Here is a 23,618-nt window from a genome sequence, read left to right as displayed (position 1 = left end):
AGCTGGGCTCGTCCCTCCAACTTCCGGTCGGAGACCACGGTCCCTCAGGTTCCGCTCGACGCGGTTAGAAACCGCAGGCGGCGCCTAAGGACTGCGCCAGCGCAGAACTGGGGCGTGGCCTAGCGGACCTGGGCGGGAGACTTGGCAAAGCTGGAGCTGGATTACGAACCGGAGGAGCCGCCCGGCCGCCGCTGCTCGACCATCACACACCCTGCGAGGCGCGGGAGGCCCGGGGACGAACCCAGGCGGCGAGGTGAGAACCGGGCCGGGCGGCGGGAGCGGGAGGGGTCCCCCGGAGCCCGCCGTCCTCCACCCCTGGTCCCGCGGCGGAGGCACCGACTGAGTGCAAACCGGGGAGAGGAAGAGGAGCCTCGGTGCCCGGTCAGGGAGGGACCCGTGTTCCCGTGACAGGTCCACCGCCCTCCTCCCCGGGGACCAGGCTCAGCAAGGGCCCTGAGGCCTCCCTAGGATTGCTGCTGCACCCCGACACTGGGGTTGGCGTTGGCTGACTGCACCCCCACTTGTGCGAGCATGTGTACCAAGAGCTTTGGAAGCCTGCTCTTGTCTGGGTCCCCAAGTTAACTTTGTGATGTGGGGCAAGTTATCGAATCTCTGGTTTAGCTGCTCGCGTGAGCGCATCTGGGCGTTCCCACTACCCCGGAGGCGCAGATGACCCGGGGTGCGGGGAGCGGCTGCTCCTCCTGGGCTGGGGTGAGGGCTCTCGGTTTCTGGAGCGCCTGGTACTGCGTTTGGCGACGTTGGATGTTTAGTATTAGTTGTATTTTGCATATCATCTCCCAAGGTAATTCTCAGAACCCTCCACTAGCCTGTCTATCCACTGAGAGCAACCCCAGCCCCGCCTTGAACTAGTTAGCTGAGAGAGTCAGAGTTGTAAGTAGAAGGTAGTGTATTTTAATGCTGTAATCTGATGTCCATTCCGGCTGCGGATCCTTTAGTCCAACTTGGAAATCCAAGGAAGACTTTCTTAGAGGAGGCCTGAAGGGAGTTGTGAGAGACAGGTAGTTGCCAAGAGACATAAAACGAAGAAGAGTTCTGTGGGAGGGAAGCACACACAGCGCACTGCTGAGAACCAAGGCGGCTTTACGTTCCTGACAGATGGACTGAGTGTGGCTTAAGAGTGGGTGGAGAGTCTGGAGTGTCTTGCCGGAGATATTTGACCTTCTTTAGTCCGTTACCGTGGGGATCTAGCGAAAGCTTTCCAGCAGGCTCTCTGGACCTGGGTTTGAAAGACATCTTTGTCATCTTTTTGCCTAAAATGTGAGGGCAGATCTTGGAGCTTCGAGTCCTGTAGGACAAGATCATGTAACCAGAGAGCTGGCTCAGTGGTGAAGAAACTTTACTGCTCTTGTTAAGGATCCGATTTCGGTTCCAAGCACCCATGTCCAGTGGCTTAACCACCAGTCCTGGGGGGGGATCCTGCTCCTACACAGTTTTTTTTTTAATTTTGTTTTGTGTTTTGCTTTTTTGTTTTTTCTAAGGTAAAGACTTTATCCACAATTTCTTCAGTGGTGTTGTGGGTTCCTTACATGTGTCAAACTGTGTAGCTGGGCATTTTCTAGGTTGAGATTCATCATATTCGTACTGAAAAGAATATTAATCCAGCAAAGATGTGGGGCTGGTTTCAGAGCCGAGGCGGAGAGCTCTGCAGTGCACTCTGGGATCTTGGTGCTTAATTGGATGGGGAGGCTGAAGAGCGATGAGGGATTGATGGTTTTCTGGTTTCTATCAGTGATGGCTTAATTGCCCGAGTAGGAGAGATGAGGGAGGAGCATGTCTGGAGGGATGGTTTTGCATTTGATGAACCCATGTAACATCTAGCTGTGACAGACAGCATCCCCCAGCTCATTTTTATGTATGAATAATAATTTAGATGCAAGAATAATTTGCTTAAGTACATGCATCCAGAATAGCAGTAGATACTAAAGACTAACCAATTCTTTTCCATTCAAGTTCCTGGATTGGTGTTGGGAGGCAAGTTTTGAGACGTTGCAAAGGTCATAGTGTTCAAACCATTGCCAAGGGTTTGTGGGTATGCTTCAGGATTCTACTAACAATAGAATCAGATTTTATTTTTAAGTAACTTTTAAAATTAATATGTAAGTATTCATTTATACTGTAATCATATCTCCACATCTAATGGTTTCTGAATCCTTAGATTCAAACAACCCCAGATACTCATTGGTTTAATGTTTGGTTTTTTGAGTCATGGCTTCTCTGTAGCCCTGGCTGTCCTGGAACTCACTCTGTAGATCAGACCGCCTGCCTCTGCCTGCCCTAGGACTAAAGGCGTGCACCACCAAGTCCCTGCGCCAGATTTTTAAAGCTGTATTGTGAAAAGAAGACCAACATTCCACTGTACCAAATAAGTGGAACCCTTTTCCCTTATCATTATTTTCTAAATAATACACCATACCAACTATTTCTGTAGCACTTACATGAGATATAATGCGAGAGTGCTTGCCTAGTTAAACTAAATAATTTAGAGGTGATTTAAAGTGTATGGGAGGGTGTGTGTAGGTTATAGGCATTTTTGTGCAGTTATGGAACTGATCCTCTGTAGATACGAAGAGGTCTGCACTGAAATGTAATGTGTCTAAGGCTGTCATCAACCGGCACTTTAACTATCACAGGCTACTCCATGGTGCTGCTGAGTCAACCGAGTTTGGCACAGGCTTGGGGATAAGGCTCTCCTGCCTTCAGTCCCTGACCGCAGAGTCTTGTTGTGGAGTTTTCCTCGGCAGCGGCTTCTGCACAGTAGTCGGATAATCTTTCACTCCCTTTGCTCTCACCCCAGGCAGTTAGTTCCATTGTGGGCGCCCAGTGAGGGTCCATAAAGCACAAATCTGGCCATGTCCTTTACTGCCATGGAAACACCGCTACAGACTGTTACAACTCATACCATGCTTTCTTGTGGCCCGCCTGGGCCCGGACACTCTCCCCCGCCCCGCCCACCCTTTTCTCTTCTAGTTTTCCTCATGGGAATGATTGTTCTCTAATAGTTGGGTTTTTCTTATTGATCTACTCACCCCCACTAAAACCGGACACACAACACCCCCATCCGGCACAGCCACCCCCCAGGTCAGCTTTGTCCTTGTGCCGTGGGTCCGCTAGGTGCTTACTGCCTGTCTTAGAGTTTCTAGTGCTGTGAGGAGACACCATAGTCATGGCAACTCCTATAAAGGAAAACATGTAACTAGGATGACTTGTTACAGTTCAGAGGTCTCGTCCATCATTGTCATGGTGGGGCATGACAGTGTTCAGGCAGACATGGTGCTGGAGAAGTAGGGGACAGTCATACATTTTGCAGGCAACAGGAAATGGTCTGAGACACTGAGCAATATCTTGAGCATGGGAGACCTCAAAGCCCGCCTCCACAGTGACACACTTCCTGCAACAAGACCACACCTCCTAATAGCGCCACTCCCTGTGGGAGCCATTTTCTTTCAAACCACCATATTGCCTACTGAGTGACTGAGTCAGCCCTTCTTGTTACAAATAAAGTGAGCACGGAGAAGAAGACTGGGTGAGAAGCTGACTAAGTTCTCACACTCAGGCCGCCATGACAGGTGGTCTGAGAGTGGGTTCTACAAGAGCAAGCAGAAGGTCCGAGCTTGTTTCTAGTCCTCTACTCACTGTCGGTTTTCTCCCTCTGCTAGGTCCACTGTTCAGCCGGGAAAGGATCGTGGCATTGGGGAAGGGAAGCTGTGCTGATCGCTGTGAGTAGAACCTTGGAGAACACCACAAGTGTTTGTTTGGGATAAGCATGATGTGTAGCAATCGGGTTTTGGTAAAACGTGTTAGGATTGCCTCATCAAAAACTCCAAGTTGAAAACTGAGTCAAGATTCCCTCATCCACGAATGTAGACTGTACCTCCCCCCCCTCCTTAAGCCCCTCCTCTTTCTTGTTGCAGGGAGGTGAGGAGCTGACACCTGGGAGTGCTTTTTATGTCACCTTTTTACTTAAAGGCCTGTCCCATGAAAAGAAAAATGCACATTTCACCAGGCATGGCAGTCCCTGCCTTGTCATCCCAGCTCTTGGGAACTCAGACAAGAGGATCATGAGTTCAAGTTTAGCCTGGGCTAATGCAAGATTCTGTCTCAAGGGGTGGGTAAAAGGACATGGTGGTTCATGCCTATAATCTCAGCATCCTAGAGGTAGAGGTGGGAAGGTCAGGAGTTTGGGTCATCCTAGGTCATAAATTGAGTTCAAGGCCAGCTTGGTCTGAGAGACCATGCCTCAAAAAATAAGAGCAGCAACTGCTCTTCACCATTGAGCCAACACTCCTGTTTGTTTGTTTTTTGGTAAATTGTATATATGCATGTATATATGTAATTTGTATGTATGTATGTTTCTAATGTGCATGTGTGTCTTTGTGTGTATACACCTTAGGTATGCGGGTGCCATCAGAGACCAGAAAAGTACATTGGATCCTCTGGAACTAGAGCTGGGGTGGTTGTGAGCCACCTGAGGTCAGTGCTGAGAACCGAACCCAGGTCCTCTAGAAGAGCAGCAGGTGCTCTAACTCTCCAAGCCTTCCGTAAAATCTTTAAGGGAGCAGTGGGGATTAAAGTCAGGCTCTCATACATTGCTAGGCACGTGCTGAACCACACAGCCACATTCCCAGAGCAGCATTGTATAATTTAATAGAAGAAAAGGATGAAAAAGAATAGCATCCAAGGGAAGTGAAAAGAATGACCCACAGATCTGGAAAGGGCTGGTGGTTTCTGTTAGTGCTGTGTGGAACATGATCTCATGATCTGCTGTCAATTTTCCTTTCCTTTTTTTTTTTTTTGAGACTTGATCTGTGTAGTTCTGGCTGGTCTACAACTCATTGTGTAGACCAGGCTGGCCTGGGACTCAGAGCTCCGCCTGCCCCTGCCTCCCGAGTGCTGGGATCAAAGCCGTGTGCCACCGCCTCCCTGCCAGAGGTTGCGCTACATGACAACCCTGGAAACACTTGTCCCTCCAGGGCATCGTCTCTGAGTCAAGCGATGGTGAGAGATGTTTCGCAAAGGCAAGAAACGGCACAGCAGCAGCAGTTCCCAGAGCAGTGAAGTCAGCACAAAGAGCAAGGTAGGGGAGTGGGGGGGGGGGGGGGGGGACGACAGAGAGCGCTGAGGACAGCGCTCCAGGGCAGGGGCGCAGAGCTCTGCGCACTGCGCTGGCCAGCCATGCTAGGCCCCGGTCTCCCTTCACTTCACCTGGCACTCGGGGCTTGCCCTACGTTTATTATTTTGGTAATTTTCTGAAATTCTTAAATCCACTCAACTAAATGGGACTAAAGTTATGAGTGGTCTCACTAAAACACACCGATTTAACATTAAAAAAAATCTGTCTTAAACTTTGTGTCTGAGGGATTGAGGTGCATGTGTGCCTCAGCACATGCGTGGAGGTCAGACGGAAAACTGGCAGGGGCTGGTTCTAGGGCTCATCTTTTTCTTTTTTTTTTATTCTATTTATTTATTAATTATTAAGTATACAGTGTTCTGCCTGCACACCAGAAGAGGGCACTAGATCTCATTACAGATGGTTGTGAGCCACCATGTGGGTGCTGGGACTTGAACTCAGGACCTCTGGAAGAGCAGCCAGTGCTCTTAACCTCTGAGCCACCTCTCCAGTCCTCTAGGTCTCATCTTAGTGAGGGTTCCCATTGCTGTGAAGAGACACCATGGCCACGGCAACTCTTATGAAGGAAAACATTTCATTGGAGCTGGCTTACAGTCCAGAGGTTTAGCCCACTATCATCATGACGGCATGCAGGCAGACATGGTGCTGGAGAGGGAGCTGAGAGCTCTACATCTGGAGCTGCGGTAACAGGAAGTGAACTGTGCAGTTTGAGCACATGAGACCTCAAAGCCCACCTCCACAGTGACACACTTCCTCCAACAAGGCCACGCCTCCTAACAGTGCCACTCCCTATGGGCCTGGCACTCAAACATGTGACTGCATGGGGGCCATCCCTGCTCAAATCACCACAGCTTCCACCATGTGTATTGTGGGGATTGAACTCACCTCGTTGGGCGTGGGCAACAAGTGCCCTTACCCCAGTGACCCATCTGCAGCCTCTTTTCTCTCCTTCTCCCTCAGATAGGGTCTCAGGTAGCTCAGACTGACCTCAAACTCACAGCAAGGAGTCCTGTAGCACAGCCTTCATCTCCTGATTCTTCACCTCCATTTGCTGGCGTTACAGGCATGGGCCACCATGCTTGGTTCTCAACATTTTTTATTTCATTGAATTTTAAAGATTTATTTCATTTTCAGTTATCTGTACATGTATGGGGGTGGGCTATGTAGGTGACTGGGGCTGCCTACAAAGTCTAAAAGGCGGCACTGGAACCCAGAAAGAGAGTTAAGGTGGGTTCTGAGTTGCTGTGGGTGCCGGGAACTGAACTCAGGTCCTCTAGAAGAGCTGTACTGTTTCAGCAATCCATAAAATATTATTTTTAAATGATAGAAAATACAGGCATGGAGGGGTGAGGTCTCTCAGAGTCTAGGGTTTATGTGCTTAACGGCATTTCCCTCACAGGACTGGTTAAGCTCCATGTACCAGACTGACTGGCAGTTCCAGTGGATTTATGGAACACTCACCTTCTAAGTCAGGGCTTTCCCAGAATGCCTTTTCTACAGAAAGGAACAGCACCGACAATGGAGTCCTGTGAATTAACTGCATGGTTTTAATTTTTGCCATCAGTTTTGTTGTCCTGTTCACAAGGCCTGCCATGCTGAGATCCAGAAAGTAGAGTAATTGCAGAGGGCCGAAGTAGGAACAGGGAGACTTACTCGGTTTCCTCTCTGTGTCAGACAGGGACATTGGTTTCTGGCTGGCTTTCTGCACAGGGTTGTTCTGAGGTTCCATGGGGTTCACAAAGGCTAAGAGTATAAGGCAGAGTAAGTGGGGAGCTAATGGCTAAGCCTTAGATTGAAGATGCTGACATCACGTGTAGCTTTTGAAATTTGCTGTGAAAAATGTCTTCGGCTGTTGTCAGTTCAGATACTGTGTCAGCTCAGCTTAACGAGTAATTAGCATCAGAGACATACGTCTTACTGTGTTTCTTCTCAGTCTGTGGATTCCAGCCTTGGGGGGCTTTCGAGATCCAGCACCGTTGCCAGCCTTGATACCGATTCCACCAAAAGCTCAGGTATGAGGGAACAGATGACTTGGTGACTGATCTGTGTTTACTCTCATGGTCTTGTGTGGCAGAGCAAGGCCTCCTGCCCTGGTTTTTCTCCCTCTCCTCTGCCACTTCTCTGAGGTTCAGGAACTTGGTAAGACAGGTGAAAGTGTTGTGTGATAGGACTTTGCCAAAGGCACTTAGGCAAAGTGTTCTCAGTGGATCTGAGAGCGAGTATTCGAAACCATCCATGACAAGGACTTAGCTTTCTAATAGGTAGCTGGGACTGAGCTGGGCTTAAATGGTTTTAGGAGTGGGGCAAATATGTTAGTGGGACAGGGTTTAGGAATCATTAACCTTGCCAGGTGGTGAGCCTTTGACCCCAGCACTCAGAGATAGAGATAGGGATCTCTGTGAGTTTGAGGCCAGGACAGCCAGGGCTGCACAGAGAAACCCTGTCTCAAAAAACAAGAACGAAAAAGGAACCATTCATCTTAAGGGCTGCTTCCAGACACCCTAGTTGAGATGACAGAGGACACACAGGTAATGAGGACGTGTGTCCCAGACATGTGCCGTTACACAACCACCTGAAACTGGTGACGCCTTAGAAACTAGGAGACTCCTAACGGAGCTCTATAAATAGCTGGTAATTGGAAATACACTGCATTCATTTTCTTTTTACCTAAAATGACATTGCCACATAAAATTCATTATCTTTACCTCCAGGTATTAAAAGGTTGGCATCTTTTTTTTCATGCACCAACAGTGTAAAAGTAATTGTATTGTACTTCCTTAGCATGGCAGGTGTCGGGAGTGGTTTGAGGCAGTTTCTGAACTGGCTGGATTTTGTTGCCATCTGTTAAGGGACTTCTGACATATTAAGAAAAAGAAGTTGGTATTTCTGACTGAACGATAGAACAGGTGTCCTGAATCATGAAATCAAGTGAAAGGAACCAAAAGTCGTAGTAATGTATCATAAAGGTGCCATTCATCCTCTTGTTGGCTTTTAAGTTTTGCTTATGTTGAAATGAAGGTCACCAGTGTTCGTTTGCCCCTCTCAATGAGGCCTTTATACATCTGGTGTAGTTAGCCCTGAGGAACAGCTCAGTACGTTCCTCTCTATTTTATCAAGAAATCTTTCATCTAGAAACTTGTAACTAAGAAGCTGGGTGTGGAACCAGGCATGGTAGTGCTCACCTTTAATCCCAGTGTTTACAGGCAGGTGGATCTCTACAAGCTTGAGGTCATCTTGGTCTACATAGTAAGTTCCAGGCTAGCCAGAGCTAGATGGTAAGACTCTGCTTCAAACCAGCAAAAAAAAAAAAAAAAAAAAAAAAAGAAAGAAAGAGGGAGGGAGGGAGGGAAGGACAGAGAGAGGGAGGGAGGGAGGGAGGGAGGGAGGAAGGAAGGAAGGAAAAGAAACAAAGAAAGCTGACGTGGTGGAGTATGCCTTTAATCTTGGTGCTGTGAGAGGCTGGCACGGGTAGCTTCTGTGCTTCCAAGCCATCCTGGCAAACAGAGAGTTTGTTTCAAAATGAAATGGACTCGGGATGGTGGAGAGGTTAAGAGTACTGGCTACTCTTGCAGAGGGCACTTGAAATAAAATTAAATCTCTTAAAAATGTTCTGTAAAGTAGGCACTGCTTTTCAAGTCTTTTTTTTTTTTTTTTTTTTTTTTTTTGGTTTTACGAGACAGGGTTTCTCTGTATTGTTTTGGAGGCTGTCGGTCCAGCCTGGCCTCAAACTCACAGAGATCCGCCTGCCTCTGCCTCCCGAGTGCTGGGATTAAAGGTGTGCGCCACCACCGCCCGGCTTCAAGTCTATTTTTATCTTAGGACAAAGCAACAATTTAGATACCTGTGCTGAGTTTCGAATAAAGTATGTTGGTGCCATCGAGAAACTGGACCTGTCTCAGGGGAAGAGTCTCCAAGGACCACTAGACCTGATAAATTATATAGATGTTGCCCAGGTAAGTGACAGATCAAAACCTGATTCCAATTGAAGCCTCTGGCTGTGATGGTGCTGAATGTACGGTCGTGAAGGAAATGTTTCTCTTGGGTCCCCTGCAAGGTACTTACCATCTTTGGCTGAAGCCTGCATCCCATCCTGGGACAGCACTGAGTCCAAGGTGCCCTGGAGAGGGAGTCTCATAGGAGAGTTTCTTTATCCAGGCATGGAACTTTTACTTTTACTGGTCTCCTGAAGAACTTACTGCATTCACAGCTTAGATAGTAGATTCTTCTATAACAATCTGTCAAGCTTACTCTGCTGAACTGGTTCCACTGGTTTAAAAACTCATGACGTGGGCCAAAAATATCTTCTGTTTTTGTGTTGTTGTTTTCCAGACAGGGTTACTCTATGTATCCCTGGTTGTCCTGGAACTCTAGACCAGGATGGTCTTGAATTCACAGAGATCCACCTGCCTCTGTCTCCTGAATACTGGGATTAAAGGCATGCGCCAGTATTGCCCAGTTTATATCTCTTTTTTTTTTTAAGGTTTATTTATTACGTATACAGTGCTCTGCCGGCCAGAAGAAGGCACCATATCTCATTACAGATGATTGTGAGCCACCATGTGGTTTCTGGGAATTGAACTCAGGACCTCTGGAAGAATAGCCAGTGCTCTTAACCTCTGAGCCACCTCTCCAGCCTGTATCTCCCCCCCTTTTTTTAATACTTCATTTCCAACAATAATTAAGGTGAGAGGGGCTTCAAAAATATACTCAGGTCATGAAAATAAAATAAAATAAAAATCATTTGGGGTCTGGAGAGGTATCTTGGTGGTTAAGAGCACTGGCTGCTCCTGCAGAGGACCCAGGTTCTGTTCCCAGGACCAAGATGGCAGCTCAGAGCCACCCATAACCACAGCTCCAGAGGAACAACCCTTTCTTCTGGCTTCCTCAGGCGCTGCATGCTCATGCGCACACACGTACATGCAGGCAAAACAGCCACACACATTAAAATGCATGTGTATCTTATAAAAATCTACATGTAGAAAAAACGAAGATAATGCCATACTGTTTGTAAAATTGTAAGACCTCTACATTTACCTAACACTTCAGGAGGGCCTCTGTGAGTTCATGGCTATCGTGGTTCATATAGTAAGAGCCCCAGAACAGCCAGGACAACATAGAGAACCCAAAGTGTCTCAAGTCATGGCGACTGGGAGTATTAGACATGACTCTTATATTTATGACCACAAAGGAAGTTACTTAGAAAGAAAGTTAGTGAGTCTAATTTGCAATTTAGTAGAACTTTTGGTAGAGCCTGTTATCCCTGCATGTAGCTTGGAATATGGTCAGTCAAACCAAGTATAAGTGTTACATGGAAAAATGTTCAAAATTATATGTGTAAGAATGACCTAATTATTCATCCACCACAGAGCTTCTGTTTGATAAAGTGGCATTATTGACAGGACCATTATTTTGCATCTTAGATCTGTAAGAAATGATTGGCAGGGTGTTCCTAATACCGGGAGGGCCAAGGACTGATGCTTCTGGCCATGGCTCATTACTGTAATTCATCATTCCACAAAAACATTTACAATGCAGAACACCTATTATCTGCCAGTAATGTATTTCTTGAGAGAAGACAAATTAAGCAACATTCTCAGGTAGATGAGATAGGCTGATCCGCTTGGAGTGGACTATGATTAGTTAGCTATCACCCACTATTTTGTTTCTGAACAGCTCAGACTGCTGATAGATGGTTTTATGAGCGTAGTGGAGTTGACTCACCAACAGCTTGTCTTCCTGAGCCTTGGGATCTGTAGTTAGTAAGATGTATCTCAGCTGTCAGACAGAAAATGACCGTGAGAAGGATGGCGCCTGCTACCCAGCCTCCTGTTTGCTTCCTGTCCTGACACAAAGATAAACTTTGAGGACTTGTAAATTTTGCTTGTTTTGAGCCAAGGAACATAGTCTTGGCTGTCCTAACTACAGACCAGGCTGGCCTCAAACTCACGAGATCCTCCTGCCTCTGCTCCTGAGTGCTGGGACTGAAAGCTTGTGTGAACACACCTGGCTCAGTAGTGTAAATATTTTGGCGTCACCAAGGTCTGTGGCTGGGATCTCCATTTGTCATTAGGGTTCACATCACAGAAAGACAGAACAGCACATGGGAGAGGATCGATGTGAATTTGGGGAAGCCGATTGTGTAGACGGAGTCTAAAGGGTCCGAGGCTGTGATAACCAGGAACCAGAAGCAACCAATTAACTCAGGACGATCTGTCATTTTAACGTGTGTGCTGTGCACTTTACAGCAAGATGGAAAGTTGCCTTTTGTTCCCCTGGAGGAGGAGTTTATTCTGGGCGTTTCCAAGTATGGCATAAAAGTCTCAACCACAGATCAGCATGTAAGTACATTCTAGGATATCTGGAGCCCCAGCCTTTCAGGGTGCACTTGGACTTGGGTCTCCTGTGTCCTAGGTGGTGGCTGGTGTTAAGCTGTGCCTGTTTCTTTGGGTCAACAGGGCCTTCTTGGTATTTCCCACATACATGTGGGCCCCCAGTGTTTCATGTAGGGTCCCCCTGTCATCTGAAAGTAGCTGATGGTTTGCGTGGAGGCCAGGCAGAGATGAGGACAGTTTAGATGACTTTGTTCCTATTTCTCTGGTTTAAACAAGAAAGTGTGGTCCTGAAAGCAAGCCACCCCCATACCTAGGTACACCAGTGCACACTCTGCACGGAACTAGGAACTGGCAGCTCTGTCCCCGCTTTCTAAAGGTCTCGTGGTCTCCACAGGGCGTTCTCCATAGGCATGCCCTGTATCTAATCATCCGGATGGTGTGCTATGACGATGGCCTGGGAGCGGGCAAGAGCTTGCTGGCACTCAAGACCACAGATGCAAGCAATGAAGAATACAGCCTGTGGGTTTACCAGTGTAACAGCCTGGTGAGACACCTTGGTTTGCTCCCGTTCAACAGGTGAAATGGTGACTTGGACTCTCCCACAGCTTCCAAAGGCTGAAGAAATGTTACCTCCACTGGCAGTCCTCAGAATGAATAAGCGCTGGGTCAGCCACTATTCAGGCAGGCTGGGAACAGCTCCTGCCAAGTGACACTGATCCGGGCTGGGTCAGAGCTCGCTCCCTCCACTCCTGGGCTGCCATCTTCTCAGGCTCAGGGCATGGGGCCAGCCAATACTGTCTGCCCATCTCAAGACCGCTCGGCTGCGGCTGGGCAGGTACTGATGTGTAGGTTTTTGGGGGCGGACGGGGAACAATGTGAGGTAGTCTGGTCAAGTTCCCGAGAGATGTATCATCTCTGTTCTCACTATCTTTTTGTCCATTAGCTCCTTGAGAATCCCGCACAATGTGCTTTGGTCCTATTCGCAACATTGTATCTCTCTGTACAATGCAGGAGCAAGCGCAAGCCATCTGCAAGGTCTTATCCACAGCGTTTGACTCGGTGTTGACATCAGACAAGTCCTGAACTCTGCAGTCAAGCGGAAACTGACCCATCTGAGAACTTACCTGGTCCTACATCTTTCTGCTTTCCATTTGCAGCTGTGAACTATTAAAGGGTGTAAGCTCCCCCACCCCAGTTTTCTAAAGAAAAGTAATGTGTAAAATATCGGTTGTCATTAAAAGGCGTTAACAGTGGGTTAACATCCAATAAGTTACCTACTTTCTGGGCTAAAAAGAAACTTTGGGGCTGGATAGATGGCTTAGGAGTTAAGAGCACTTGCAGAAGACTTGGGTTCAGTTCTCAGCACCAAGTTTTGGTGGCTCAAAACTGCCTGTAATTCCAGTTCCAGGAGAGCAGACTCCCCCTTCTAGCTTCCTCAGGTACCAGTCATATATGTGGCGTGCATACATACATGCAGCCACTCACACATGTACATAATAAAACCTAAAAAAGAAAAAAAGATAAAGAACCCTCTCTTGTCTTTTTAAAATACAAACAAGCCTAATTAATACCAATGTGTCATAGAAGTTCACTAGGAATGAGACTTGCACCCTGTACCTTCCCAGGGACCTGGGGTCACTTGCATGGAAATCTGGGTTTGGGCAGGCATAGGTTTGAACTGGGGGAGCCTCAGCAGCATCAGGGCAAAAAGCACCCCCAACAGAAGGGGCCTGTCTACATAATATCCAGCACATCAGTGTCTACCTTAGAATGAGGCGAACCTTGGAGGAGTCTGCTGGTTTCTGCAAGTTTTTTTTAAAAGGACCTCATGGTTCATACCCTCTCTGTCGCGTGCCAACAGCCAACACTTGAAAGATGAAACCATGTCCATTTAAAAGTACTTTATTTTCTTTTTCCAGTCAAATGACTGGTTAACGGGAAGTCAATTTATTAAACATGCTCTAATTATAAATCACTGCATTAAGGACAATGAAAATATCCGTTTAGGTTATACAGTATATACAGTTGCGCTGCAACTAGACCAAAGTAATCAAGTGAATGAACTGAATATCATACATCTCAAGATAGCATCCTAGACCGCAGGTCACTCTCCACCCTCAACAGCAACTAGACCAAGTAATCAAGTGAATGAATTGGATATCATACATTTCAAGATAGCATCCTAGACCGCAGGTCACTCTTCACCCTCAACAGACCACACTGGTCTGTGCATCATGTTTCTGAGTCATCTTCCCCCCAAGTCAGACCTGATGGAAAGTGGCAAAAAAAGAAAAAAGTCTGAATTCCACAGCTGACACTTGTGAAATGTAAACTTTAAATATAAATAGATATCTACAATGTTTTCCTTTGAGTTACTTTTTCTTCTCAATTTGCAAAGAGCAAATAACTAAGAGAGAGGATAATTAGGAGGAAAGTCAACAGAATTTCTCTTCTGGTAAAAAGCACTGTCCGTTACCGCACAATAGCACCACCAGAAAGTGGAAAAAATATTTCCTAGGCATTTAAGTACCAGTGAGCCCCATAAGTTAGCTTGGGACTGGAGTTCAAATGTTGACACGAATCAACTCGATTCCTCCGAGATCTGGCACCCGGTCAGCAATGACCGATGGTGCAGATAGACGTGGGGGGGCCGGGGGGGGGGCACTATAAGAGAGGTACTGGGAAGTGCAATGTGCAAAATGCGTCTGTTCAAGCCTTACGTGTACGAGAAGTGACTGGGAGAAGGGCTCAAATGGTAGAAATTAACAAGTAGTGAAATATAACGAGTAGTGTTGAGGAAGAGGGGAAGGGGCTGGGGAGGGAGAGAAAGAGACAGACTTTTAATTACAGATCTAACACTTTTTTTTTTTTTACCCAGAGTCAGAAAGGCAGGTGACAATCCCGATAGCGTCATAAAACATTCCAGTTTGTCCTGTTACCTTGGAAACCGAGGGAAGCTCCATGCTTATAAGAGCCTTCACAAAGAGTAAAGACTGGGCTATTTCAGCCAAGTGTGCCAGCGACAGCGTCACTGCCTTGTTGCCAGGCTTACACTTCAATCCGTTCCTTTCGCTCAAACTCCAGTTTCTTTTCACACCCTATGCTTGCCTCTTCGTCCCGGAAAAGTGACAGAATTTCCCATATCTCATACTATGACTTTTATGCTTAGTTATTAAACAGAGGTTATGACAGTTAAGTTCATGAAACTAATGAATTTCGACTTTTATCAAATACAACCTAGTTCCCCTCCCCCACCCCACATATTGTTAAGTTTAAAAGTGATGTGATGGCCTTACGTAGTGTAACTGGGACATTTGGGGGTACTGGGCTCCCCAGGCTCTACAGATTTCTGATATGCTCTTGAATACAAACATCTGGACAGGCTAAATTTCAAGACAGTGTAGCTGTCATTCCTTTTGGAGAATCCTATTAAAGACAAGACACTAAGCTGAGCGGGCGTCCTTGGAAGCCGGGAGGGAGGCAGTAAAGGACACAGTGGGGAATGTGTACCGTGGTCTGCACCACGTCGCCTACTTGTGTATAGCTGCTTTCTGCAAGACGGGGAACGTCGAGGGAGGCAAATCCTAAACACCTAGGGCATACCAACTAGTTTAAAGAGCTGTTTTGCAATCCATCGTCCTTAGTTTGCAACCAAATTCAGGAACTGCAGTTGACGGAACACTGGTGCAGAACAGACTCCTGATTGCTATGCCGTAATAACTCACCAGTAGTGTGCCAGGGACGATTGTTCACAACAACGGGTCATACATACATGCAGGAGAGCATGGCAGCTGCCACCTCATAGGCCAGGGCCCACAAGAGTACCAGGCTAGCATGTAAACTGCCAAGTTGCTTTAGACACTGCTGAGTTTCAACGGAATATATGTCTTAAAGGTGAATGGATGGCATTTGAGGACAAGGTTCAGGGTAGAGCCACAGACTGAAGCCGCGTGGGCTGGCCTGCTACACTGGCTTACTAACGTTAACCGAGGTCAAAACTGGGGTAAGGAAAACTGTAAGAATTCCCCAAACTTGTTTTAAGCATTTTTAGGCTCAGCAAGTCCTGGAAATGCAGGATCCTGGGTCTATAGTTAAGATGGCCTTTTGCTCCCCCCCCCTTTAGGAAATTCCTCTTTTCCTAGTAAAAGAACAGCAATGTGGGGCAAAAACCACAACTTATAAAAAGAATCTGTTTATGTATGTAAAAACTGCCTTTGAGTTTTCGGAACAGAACGGGTACTAGGAGAAGATGGGCTGCCATTCAGCACGATCCGTCAGACTGGCTACAGCTAGCCTTGGTACCAGTAACAGAATGGAACGTGATGGGGACGGAAAGGCCTTTGTTCAGTAGCAAGTTAGTCAGCAATAAAGTGCACAAACGAAACGGGGAACGCTCCTTTGCGGCTGGGGTCTCCGTCGATGTGTCCAATCTGAAAGGAGCAAGTTCGGGTTATAAACATTACAAGCTCAGGGGCAACACAATGTCTGTTTGTTCGGAGGACTTTCTTCTGCCAAAGAGTGACAGGAAACCAGCTATGCCGTTTCTCCTCTTTCCTTCCTGCCTGTGCTTTCCCTCAGAGGAGCTCAGATGTTGCCTCTGAGGCCCAGCAACATGGAAGACACCAGGGCAGCCATCTGGATACACTGCCCCCTTAGTACATGAATGAAGAAACTACCCAAAGTCATAAGACTTGGCAAAAGTATGATGTGGCTCCAATCATATTTCATCTGGCTCAAACAAATTCAATCTGGGTAAATAACACAAATTATACCCATGTATAAGCTCAACCATGGTCTGATATTAGCAAATAAAATTCCAAAGGTAAAACTGGCAAACTAAACCTTTTTTTTTTTTTGCCTCCCCAAATTGCCCACTAAGAACTCTGGGTTCTCCAGAAGGGAGAACTCTGCAGTCATGGCTCACATTTACTTCTTTTGTGCCTGTCTGGATTTTCTATACTTTTGGAAACAGGTATCTTCCATATGGCTAAGCCTGTGACAGGTTGGAGTTCATCCATAACAGGGTGAACGACAGTGTGACTCCAACTCTGCTTCCTAATGGTGGGTGCTGTAAATGGAGGGCAAGGTCAGGCTCCCAGCCATGCACAGGGAGTTCCTCAGCAAGTAGGAGGAGGAGGAGGAGTCTCTCAGAGCTGTGGTACTGAGGACAGTGATGGGAATGGGTATCTTCCCTTAGTTGCTTCACCGTGACAGCAACTGTGCCAACAGGGGTGCTGCAAGGTTGGGCTACAGACCCACCAGAGAATCTGGGGGTCAGGTTGCATAAGAGGAGCTTGCAGAAGGGGCAGCTACAGATGGATCGGGCCGACAAGCAAAGCGGCTCCCCAAGTTCCAAGGAACCTTCTGAAATACTTGGTATCTGAGCTTTGTCTACAGGGCAGGGCCCTGAGTGCCCACTAGGTGGCAGTCCATGCTGAGGGCTTGCTATGTAGACTCCATTCCACTGGTTTATTCCTACACCCACATCCCCAATCCAGCACCCAGCTCATCCCTGCTGTTCCTGCAAAGTCATCTCTGCAGCAGCGCTGCGGACGACTTCCTTTCCGAGATGATGTCAGCCAGGTATATAGATCTAAGCACCTGCTGCCCAGGTCCTCAGCCTGCTTGAGTCTGAACTATAAGGGTTTCTGAGACACTTTTACCAGCTGGATGCTGAGCAGCAGCGTACAGCTTGTGTCGGGATCAAGTGACGCACGAGGACTCTCCCCTGGGGACCAACTCTCCTTGCTCCACACATTGGCAGTGGAGGGATGTGTGTGGAAACTCAGTTCGGGTCAAGGGTGCTCCAGAAATGGAGCCCAAGGATCCTGTCCGTTATAATAGTGAGGTGCTCACCTAAGGCCCACCCAGAGGGTGCTGCTCACCCAGGAGACACCAGAGGATGTCGAAGGCACTGCACGCTAACCTGGCAAAAGCACCGGACCCAACTGCCTGGCCCGGGAGTTTCCCTTGTGCACGCCCCCGCGCCCCGCCCCGACTCACCCACCACTCCTGATCTTCTTCCCCATCCACGATGATCACGTCTCCCTCAGAGAAAGTCAGCTCATCCGGGTTGTCGGCCACGCAGTTGTAGAGCGCTTTGACTCTCTTGGGCTTGGACTTGGTCTGCACCAGAAGGGGGAGGGGCACGGTGAGTGTGGCAGGAAGCCAAGGTTCTGGGTAGAGAAGGGGCCTCTTGTCTTCTGCTTGCCTCATGAGCCAAGTGCCCGGGCTGGGAAACCCACAGGAGTCAAGCAAGAGGGGACAGCGTGGTGCAGCAGGAGCCTGGGCAGAGGAAGGAAATGAAACACCTGGGGTCCGGCACTCACGGGGACTATAAAGCGATCAGATGGCCAAGCTGGCCAGCTCAACCATGAGATAGCACCAGAAAGAAGCCCTGAGACCTCTACAGGAGAAACAGAAAACTTGGTTGCCTTGGAGCCCTCCAACTAGGAGAGCAAGGGGCAGGACTGGAAGGTTGGTCCACTTACCGCCTGTGACTTCCTAGGCATGGGTGCTGGGGGCTGCAGAGCCATGGCGTTGGACAGAGGACCCGGAGCTTCTGTTCAGAGAGATCCACTGAGTTAGGGCCAAACAAAGCGACTTTACAAGATACTGCCAGCCCCATCCCATCCATTTTAACTGTAAGACAATGGCTGTGAGAGTCATGTCTAAAAGCATGCGTTTTGTTGTATCAAGAGTAAAGTCCCATACAAGGCAGACAACTTCCTGACTTTACAGTGTGAGAAATCCAAGCTTCTAAGCCCTAGCCAGGGCTGACCAGCTACCTAGAAATGCCCACGCCCCCAGCCCCCATGAGTCAAGCTGTTCCAGGTCAAATCATTACCAGGTCCTCTTGGCTGGCCTTTGTTGATCAGTGGGGTTGGCTTGTCAGTCCTACAAGGAGGGAAATACAGATTTATTGATCGCGAGGCTACCTGCTCCGACCTTGCTCCCTTGATAAGGAGACCCCGTCTGTGCTCAAGCTTGAGCTTGTTGTGACCCATCACGTGTGCTGCGTCCCCAACCCCACTCCCGAGAAAGGAAAGGTCCAGGGCAAGGTGCTACACCCCGATCCCAAGACCAGCACTACACCTCCGCCCACAGTGGCCCGGACCAGAAGCCCGGCGCCCATCACTGCTTCCACTCATTCTTTACTTCCTCCAGCCCCCACTCGGGCCGCCATCGTCCTGCGCAACGGGAGGGGCTGGAGCTTACTCTTGGGCCTGGGTGGCTCTGGCAGGGTCTGTGTGCACACCAGCCCAAGTCAGCGTCACCCATGCCTCTGAGCTCCACGGCCCCTGCTCTGGGAGTCAACTGGGCTGATGGCAGCCGGGCTGGACAGGAGAGACAGGCAGCAGTGGTCCTCGCGGCTGGCAGAGGGGGCTCTATCCACTCAGAACCCCCCCCCATCCTTGGAGAAGCGGCTTTTCACTGTAGAGGATGGGGCACTAGCTTTGCTAATTCTCTAAAGGGAAAAGGGACAAGGGTCTGCGGAGGGCTAAGACAGACATTTTATCGTCTCGTTGCCTAGGGGTGCTGGTGGGTCCTACCAGGAAGTAAGAGAAACAGCTGGGTAGGGGAGCCTTGGGAGGGGCTGAGGAAGCAGGGAGGCAGCCTGGGGTGGCATTCTTTCCACAACAGGTCACTTCCTCTGCAGCCCCAATGAGCCCATCCGGGTGCTGGTTTGCAGCCCTCAGGATGAAGAGGAAAAGAACAGGCTTGATTGTTTTCTAGTTTTCAAGGGGTTGACAAACCATAAAAGCAAAGTCTCAATGTGATTCCCACTGCCTCTGGGCACAAACATCCTAGCAGACATTACTAAGACGTCTTACTACCCCTCAGTCAGTGAAATGTTCATGAGAGGTGCTTAGTCAAGGACCACAGCCAGCCAGCCTTGCCCTCAAAGGCCAGGTAGAGCAGAAGGATCACAAGTTCAAGGCCAACCTACGCTAATACATAAAAAGCCAAAGGCCAAATGACACATGTTTGTGAGTCAGTCTCTATGGCAACCATTCAGCTTTGTCTGCTAATGACGGGGGAAGGTACCACGGATGGTGTGTCAGTACACAGAGTGTGCCATACCAACAAAAATGTCACTTACAGGCATGGTAGCTTAAATGAGAATGGCCGTCATAGGCTCATAGATTTGAATGCATGATCTCCGACTGATGGAACTGTTTGAGAAGGATTATGAGGTGTGGCCTTATGGGAGAAGGTGGGCCACTGGGGTGGTGGGCTTTGAAGTCTCAAAAGCCCGTGCCAGGCCCAGTTAGCATCTTTCCCACCCTTCTCTGCCTCACGCTTGTGGCTCAGGATGTGAGCTCTCAGCTACTGTTCCAGGGTGATACCTGCTGCCATGCCCCCCCATCCTGATGATCATGGACTCTGACCATGAAACCAGGGACCCTAATATATGCCTTCTGTAAGTCGCCTTGGTCACGGTGTCTCTTCACAGCAAGAGGGCAGTAACTAGGACACAGATGCTAAAATCTGTGAGTCCCAGAAATCTCACATGCCATGAAACATTCTCTTCTGCAAATTCTACCCACTACGTTTAAGTCCAAACCCCGCTGATAGCTTGTGACTCATGGACATAAGTAATGGAGGCAGCTGGCCTGTGGGCCCGCTCCGGCTGTCTCCTGCTGTAAGAGAATAAATACATCATGTTGGAAATTACTGGGTGTGGGGTGGGATGGGATAGGTTTATTTTATAAAGAATATACACCATGTCTTCCTTTAAAAATGGAACTCTACCAGACGTGACAGCCTGGTTCCATTCATTGAAATCTGCCTCGGGTAGGTACACCCTAATATCACCTGCTTTGTCACCCCCCACCTTCCCTTTTAGCTGGATTAAAACCAGTGAGAAAGCTCATACATAGCCCTAGCTTGGCTCTTGGGAGCCCCAGGGAAGCGGCTGGGAGAAGGGTGCTGGGACCCGGCACTTGCTGGCTAGTGTCACTGTTCTCCCCTGCCTCGGGGGTGCCATGAGCCCACTGCTTCTTGTACGGAACGTCAGGACGCCGCCTGGCACCGTAAAAAGCAGCACGTGGGAGGCAGAGAATCTAAGAGTGTTACAAGAGGGAAGAGGAAGGGCACCCGGGGACCAGGAGAGGCACGGCAACCTTACTCCAAATGGCTATTTAAGACTATTGTGGTGGGCTGGAGAGATGGCTCAGAGGTTAAGAGCACTGACTGCTCTTCCAGAGGTCCTGAGTTCAATTCCCAGCAACCACATGGTGGCTCACAGCCATCCATAATGAGATCTGGTGCCCTCTTCTGGCCTGCAGGGATACATGAGGCAAGATGTTGTAGTCATATTAAATAAATAAATCTTAAAAAAAAAAGACTCTTGGCTTAAAAAAAAAGACTAGTGGTATGGTGCAGGTGTGCACTTTGGGCTCTAGAAAGATGCCTTAGCAAAGGAGGACACATAGCATTCTGATTTTAAAATGTCAGGCTATAGCCTGGGGCTCAGTGAAGAGTTGTAGGGATATTTAGTTTATGATCTAATAAAGCTTGCCTGAAGATCAGAACGCAAAGCTAGCCACAGTCATGGAGGCCAGGCAGCAGTGGCCACACCTTTAATCCCAGAAGCGGATGGATCTCTGTGAGTTCAAGGCCATCCTGGGCTACATTACAGTGAATCGGTCTAAAAGAGAAACAGAGCTCACGTCTTTAACCCCAGCACTGGGGAGGTGAAGGCAGCAGCGATGTGGCAGGGTGGAGAGAGGACTAAGGCGGGAGGGGACAGGAGCTCAGTGCAGAGGGCAGTCTGAGGGGCAGTGCCGTGTGGTGATGCAATCAGAGGACACGAACGCCCCTTCTCTCTGAGCACTGGTCGGGGTGAGAACTCTGTAGCGGCTGGCCGCGTTGCTTCTCTGACATCCGTCTCTGGGTTTTTATTATATGACTTACAATGAGAACGGAAACAGAAAGCTTAAAAAATTGAGAAAACTCTCTGGAAGTATAAATATATATTTTAAAAGATTTGTTTATTATGTATACAGTCTTCTGCCTGCATGTTTGCCTGCATGCCAGAAGAGGGCGCCAGGTCTCATTATGCATGGTTGCTGTGGCTTGCACTCAGGGCCTGTGGAAGCTCAGCTCTTAACCTCTGAGCCAACTCTCCAGCCCCCTGGAAGTATATTTTTAAACAGGCACAGAAACAACACAGGAATTAAAGAAGATGACGGCAGAATGGCAACTAATGAGGGAAACCCACTCACCCACTCCACTGCCACAAGGCAGAGCCCAGCTGGGGACTGCACTCCAGGCCCTGTCTCTAGGTGGGAGGGCCACCAGACCAGCTTTGGTGAAAGGTATGAGAAGCTAACATGCTGTCGCCATCACCTTTTCTCTTGAAAAGTGACTCAGGCCCAGAAGATAATGGGGGAGGAGTCAGGAAGACATGGTGGGGGGGGCTTGGGTCTGGGGGCCAATCAGGGGCATTTACCCAGATTTCACCTCTGGGATCTGGGGGAGCTGTCAGAACACTTGGGTTATCTGATAAAACTAAGATGTCATATTTAAAGGAAAAGCCAATGGGGTCTGAAATCTGAGAAGAAGGAATTATATTAAAGGGGACAGTGAGGGGCGGGGACGGACGGACGGACGGACGGACGGATGGACGGACGGACTTAAAGCACCCAGGCAAAGGTCTGTCAGAACCAGGCAGGGGGAAGGTCAGGCTAGGCGTGAGTGGTTTAGTAACCTGACGAAAAATTCAACCTGGGTGAGACCAGGAGGCAATGACAGAGCAGGGGACACCTGGACTGCACGGGTGGGGGTGGAGGGATTGGGGGGACCTAGAGGCTGCACGTGTAAGGATTCAGGCACTATGCTGGCCCGCCCCTGTCACCTGGCAGAAAGCACTCAGGCAGTGCTCTGGTCAGCCCAGGGTTCCATGACTACTAGTCTGCAGGCAGCTGCAAAGGACCCCTTTAAAAGACAGGCCCCGCCCACTCGCACTCTCTTTCCGGCTCCTCTCTCTTCTCTATCTGCTCTCTTCCTGTACTCCCTGCTGTCTCTTCCCGCTGTTCCCCGGGGCAGACAGGACTCTTCCTGTCTCCCTCTTCTCTCCTGTCCTCTCTGTGTCCCTTTACCCCTCTTCTCGTTCCTTCCCCCCTCCCTCCCCTTTCTAATAAAGCTTCTCACTTAAGCTCTGTCTGCCTGGCGTGTTTGTCCCTCCGCCTCGGTCACCCTGCCATGGTCCCACCCACGCCCCCCCTCCAACTTTATGCTCACAGCACGTCTACGTGGGGTACTGGACCTGGACCTGGGCCAGGAAGGGAAAGGCTCCAGTCTCCAGGACAGGTGGAGGCAGAGCCGGGAGTGCTTTCACGGGAAGGGGCGCCTGCATTGCTGAGCATAGGAGCCGAGATTCCCAGCTCTGAGGAAGGAGCAGCCAAGTGCGGGAGCGGAGAGAACGAACGTGCAGCCTTGCTGTCCTGTGCTCCTGCACGCAGCAGGGCAGAAGTAGATGGCCTGGCCTGTTTGGGGTGACAGTCACACAACCTCAAGAGGCCACCTGCGTGCGGGCATATCGGTCAGCAGGACGGCTCAAGTGTTGCTACGGCAGCGACAGCTACCGAGTCCACAAAGCGGGAAGGCCTCCACGACATCAGACTTTACCAGACGGCTTCCATCCTAGGGGTCTCAGCTATGGCCAAGGCAAACTGCTCCACTGGGCCACCCCAGTCCTGGCGACAGGACTCAAGAGCAAGCGCACGGCCAAACAGGAGCGTCTGAGACATCAAGCCTTGGCCCTATCTATGTGAGAGAAAGTGGAGACGCTGACATGAACTCCTGGGCTCCAACAGAGAACGCGTCAGAATACAGAAAGAGAGAAAGGCACGTTGGTGCGCATGTACATATGTATCCTGTAGCTCTGACCACATTACCCCGATCCAGATCCCATGGCTTAACAGCGAACTCCCAAAAAGAAGACTCAAATGAAATCTACTTTCTGCTATAAAACATAGAATAAGAAATTTAGAGATGGGGGCGGCGCTGAGGAGATAACTCAGTGGTTCAGAACACTGGCTACTCTTCCAGAGGACATGGGTTCGATTCCCAGCACCCATATGGTGGCTCACAGCCATCTTTAACTCCAGTCCCAGGGGATCTGATAT

General features: G+C 49.0%; 2 protein-coding genes across 8 annotated transcripts in view; one reads left to right on the top strand and one right to left on the bottom strand.

The window, feature by feature from the left end:
• Positions 1-117: 117 nt before the first annotated feature.
• Itgb1bp1 (integrin subunit beta 1 binding protein 1) lies at positions 118-12,734 on the top strand. Of its 4 annotated transcripts, none has more exons than XM_040731012.1 (9): positions 118-253; positions 3,678-3,737; positions 4,412-4,491; positions 4,992-5,095; positions 7,083-7,161; positions 8,969-9,102; positions 11,395-11,487; positions 11,876-12,025; positions 12,493-12,734. In XM_040731012.1, exons 4-9 carry the CDS (start codon positions 5,024-5,026, stop codon positions 12,562-12,564), a joined length of 600 nt encoding a protein of 199 aa, XP_040586946.1. In that variant the 5' UTR covers positions 118-253; positions 3,678-3,737; positions 4,412-4,491; positions 4,992-5,023; the 3' UTR covers positions 12,565-12,734. The 4 variants fall into 4 exon arrangements, with proteins under 4 accessions (XP_040586946.1, XP_040586945.1, XP_040586948.1 ...); XM_040731014.1 differs by lacking the exon at positions 118-253 and adding an exon at positions 465-802; XM_040731011.1 differs by lacking the exon at positions 4,412-4,491.
• A 633-nt stretch (positions 12,735-13,367) lies between these two features.
• Asap2 (ArfGAP with SH3 domain, ankyrin repeat and PH domain 2) overlaps positions 13,368-23,618 on the bottom strand; it is a 154,684-nt gene continuing 144,433 nt past the window's right edge. For all 4 annotated transcript variants that reach the window (XM_040731001.1, XM_040731003.1, XM_040731002.1 and 1 more), the window contains 4 exons: positions 18,329-18,378; positions 17,973-18,043; positions 17,485-17,607; positions 13,368-15,911 (listed from right to left, as the gene is read on the bottom strand). In XM_040731001.1, coding sequence (XP_040586935.1) covers positions 15,837-15,911; positions 17,485-17,607; positions 17,973-18,043; positions 18,329-18,378 — 319 coding nt within the window. In that variant the 3' untranslated portion in view covers positions 13,368-15,836. The remainder of the gene's footprint in view (positions 15,912-17,484; positions 17,608-17,972; positions 18,044-18,328; positions 18,379-23,618) is intronic.

Source organism: Mesocricetus auratus, unplaced genomic scaffold, assembly GCF_017639785.1.
Source record: "Mesocricetus auratus isolate SY011 unplaced genomic scaffold, BCM_Maur_2.0 Super-Scaffold_100024, whole genome shotgun sequence".
NCBI classification, from domain to species: domain Eukaryota; kingdom Metazoa; phylum Chordata; class Mammalia; order Rodentia; family Cricetidae; genus Mesocricetus; species Mesocricetus auratus.
The sequence above is the reverse complement of the archived record's forward strand: the minus strand, read 5'-3'. Positions and strand labels throughout refer to the sequence as shown.

What these genes read in the sequence shown, in the direction of transcription:
- Itgb1bp1 (XM_040731011.1), top strand. Translation starts at nt 5,024, where the DNA reads ATGTTTCGCAAAGGCAAGAAACGGCACAGCAGCAGCAGTTCCCAGAGC. An exon ending in AAGTCAGCACAAAGAGCAAG is followed by an intron (nt 5,096 to 7,082) that starts GTAGGGGAGTGG and finishes GTTTCTTCTCAG; the next exon opens with TCTGTGGATTCCAGCCTTGG. An exon ending in ATTATATAGATGTTGCCCAG is followed by an intron (nt 9,103 to 11,394) that starts GTAAGTGACAGA and finishes TGCACTTTACAG; the next exon opens with CAAGATGGAAAGTTGCCTTT.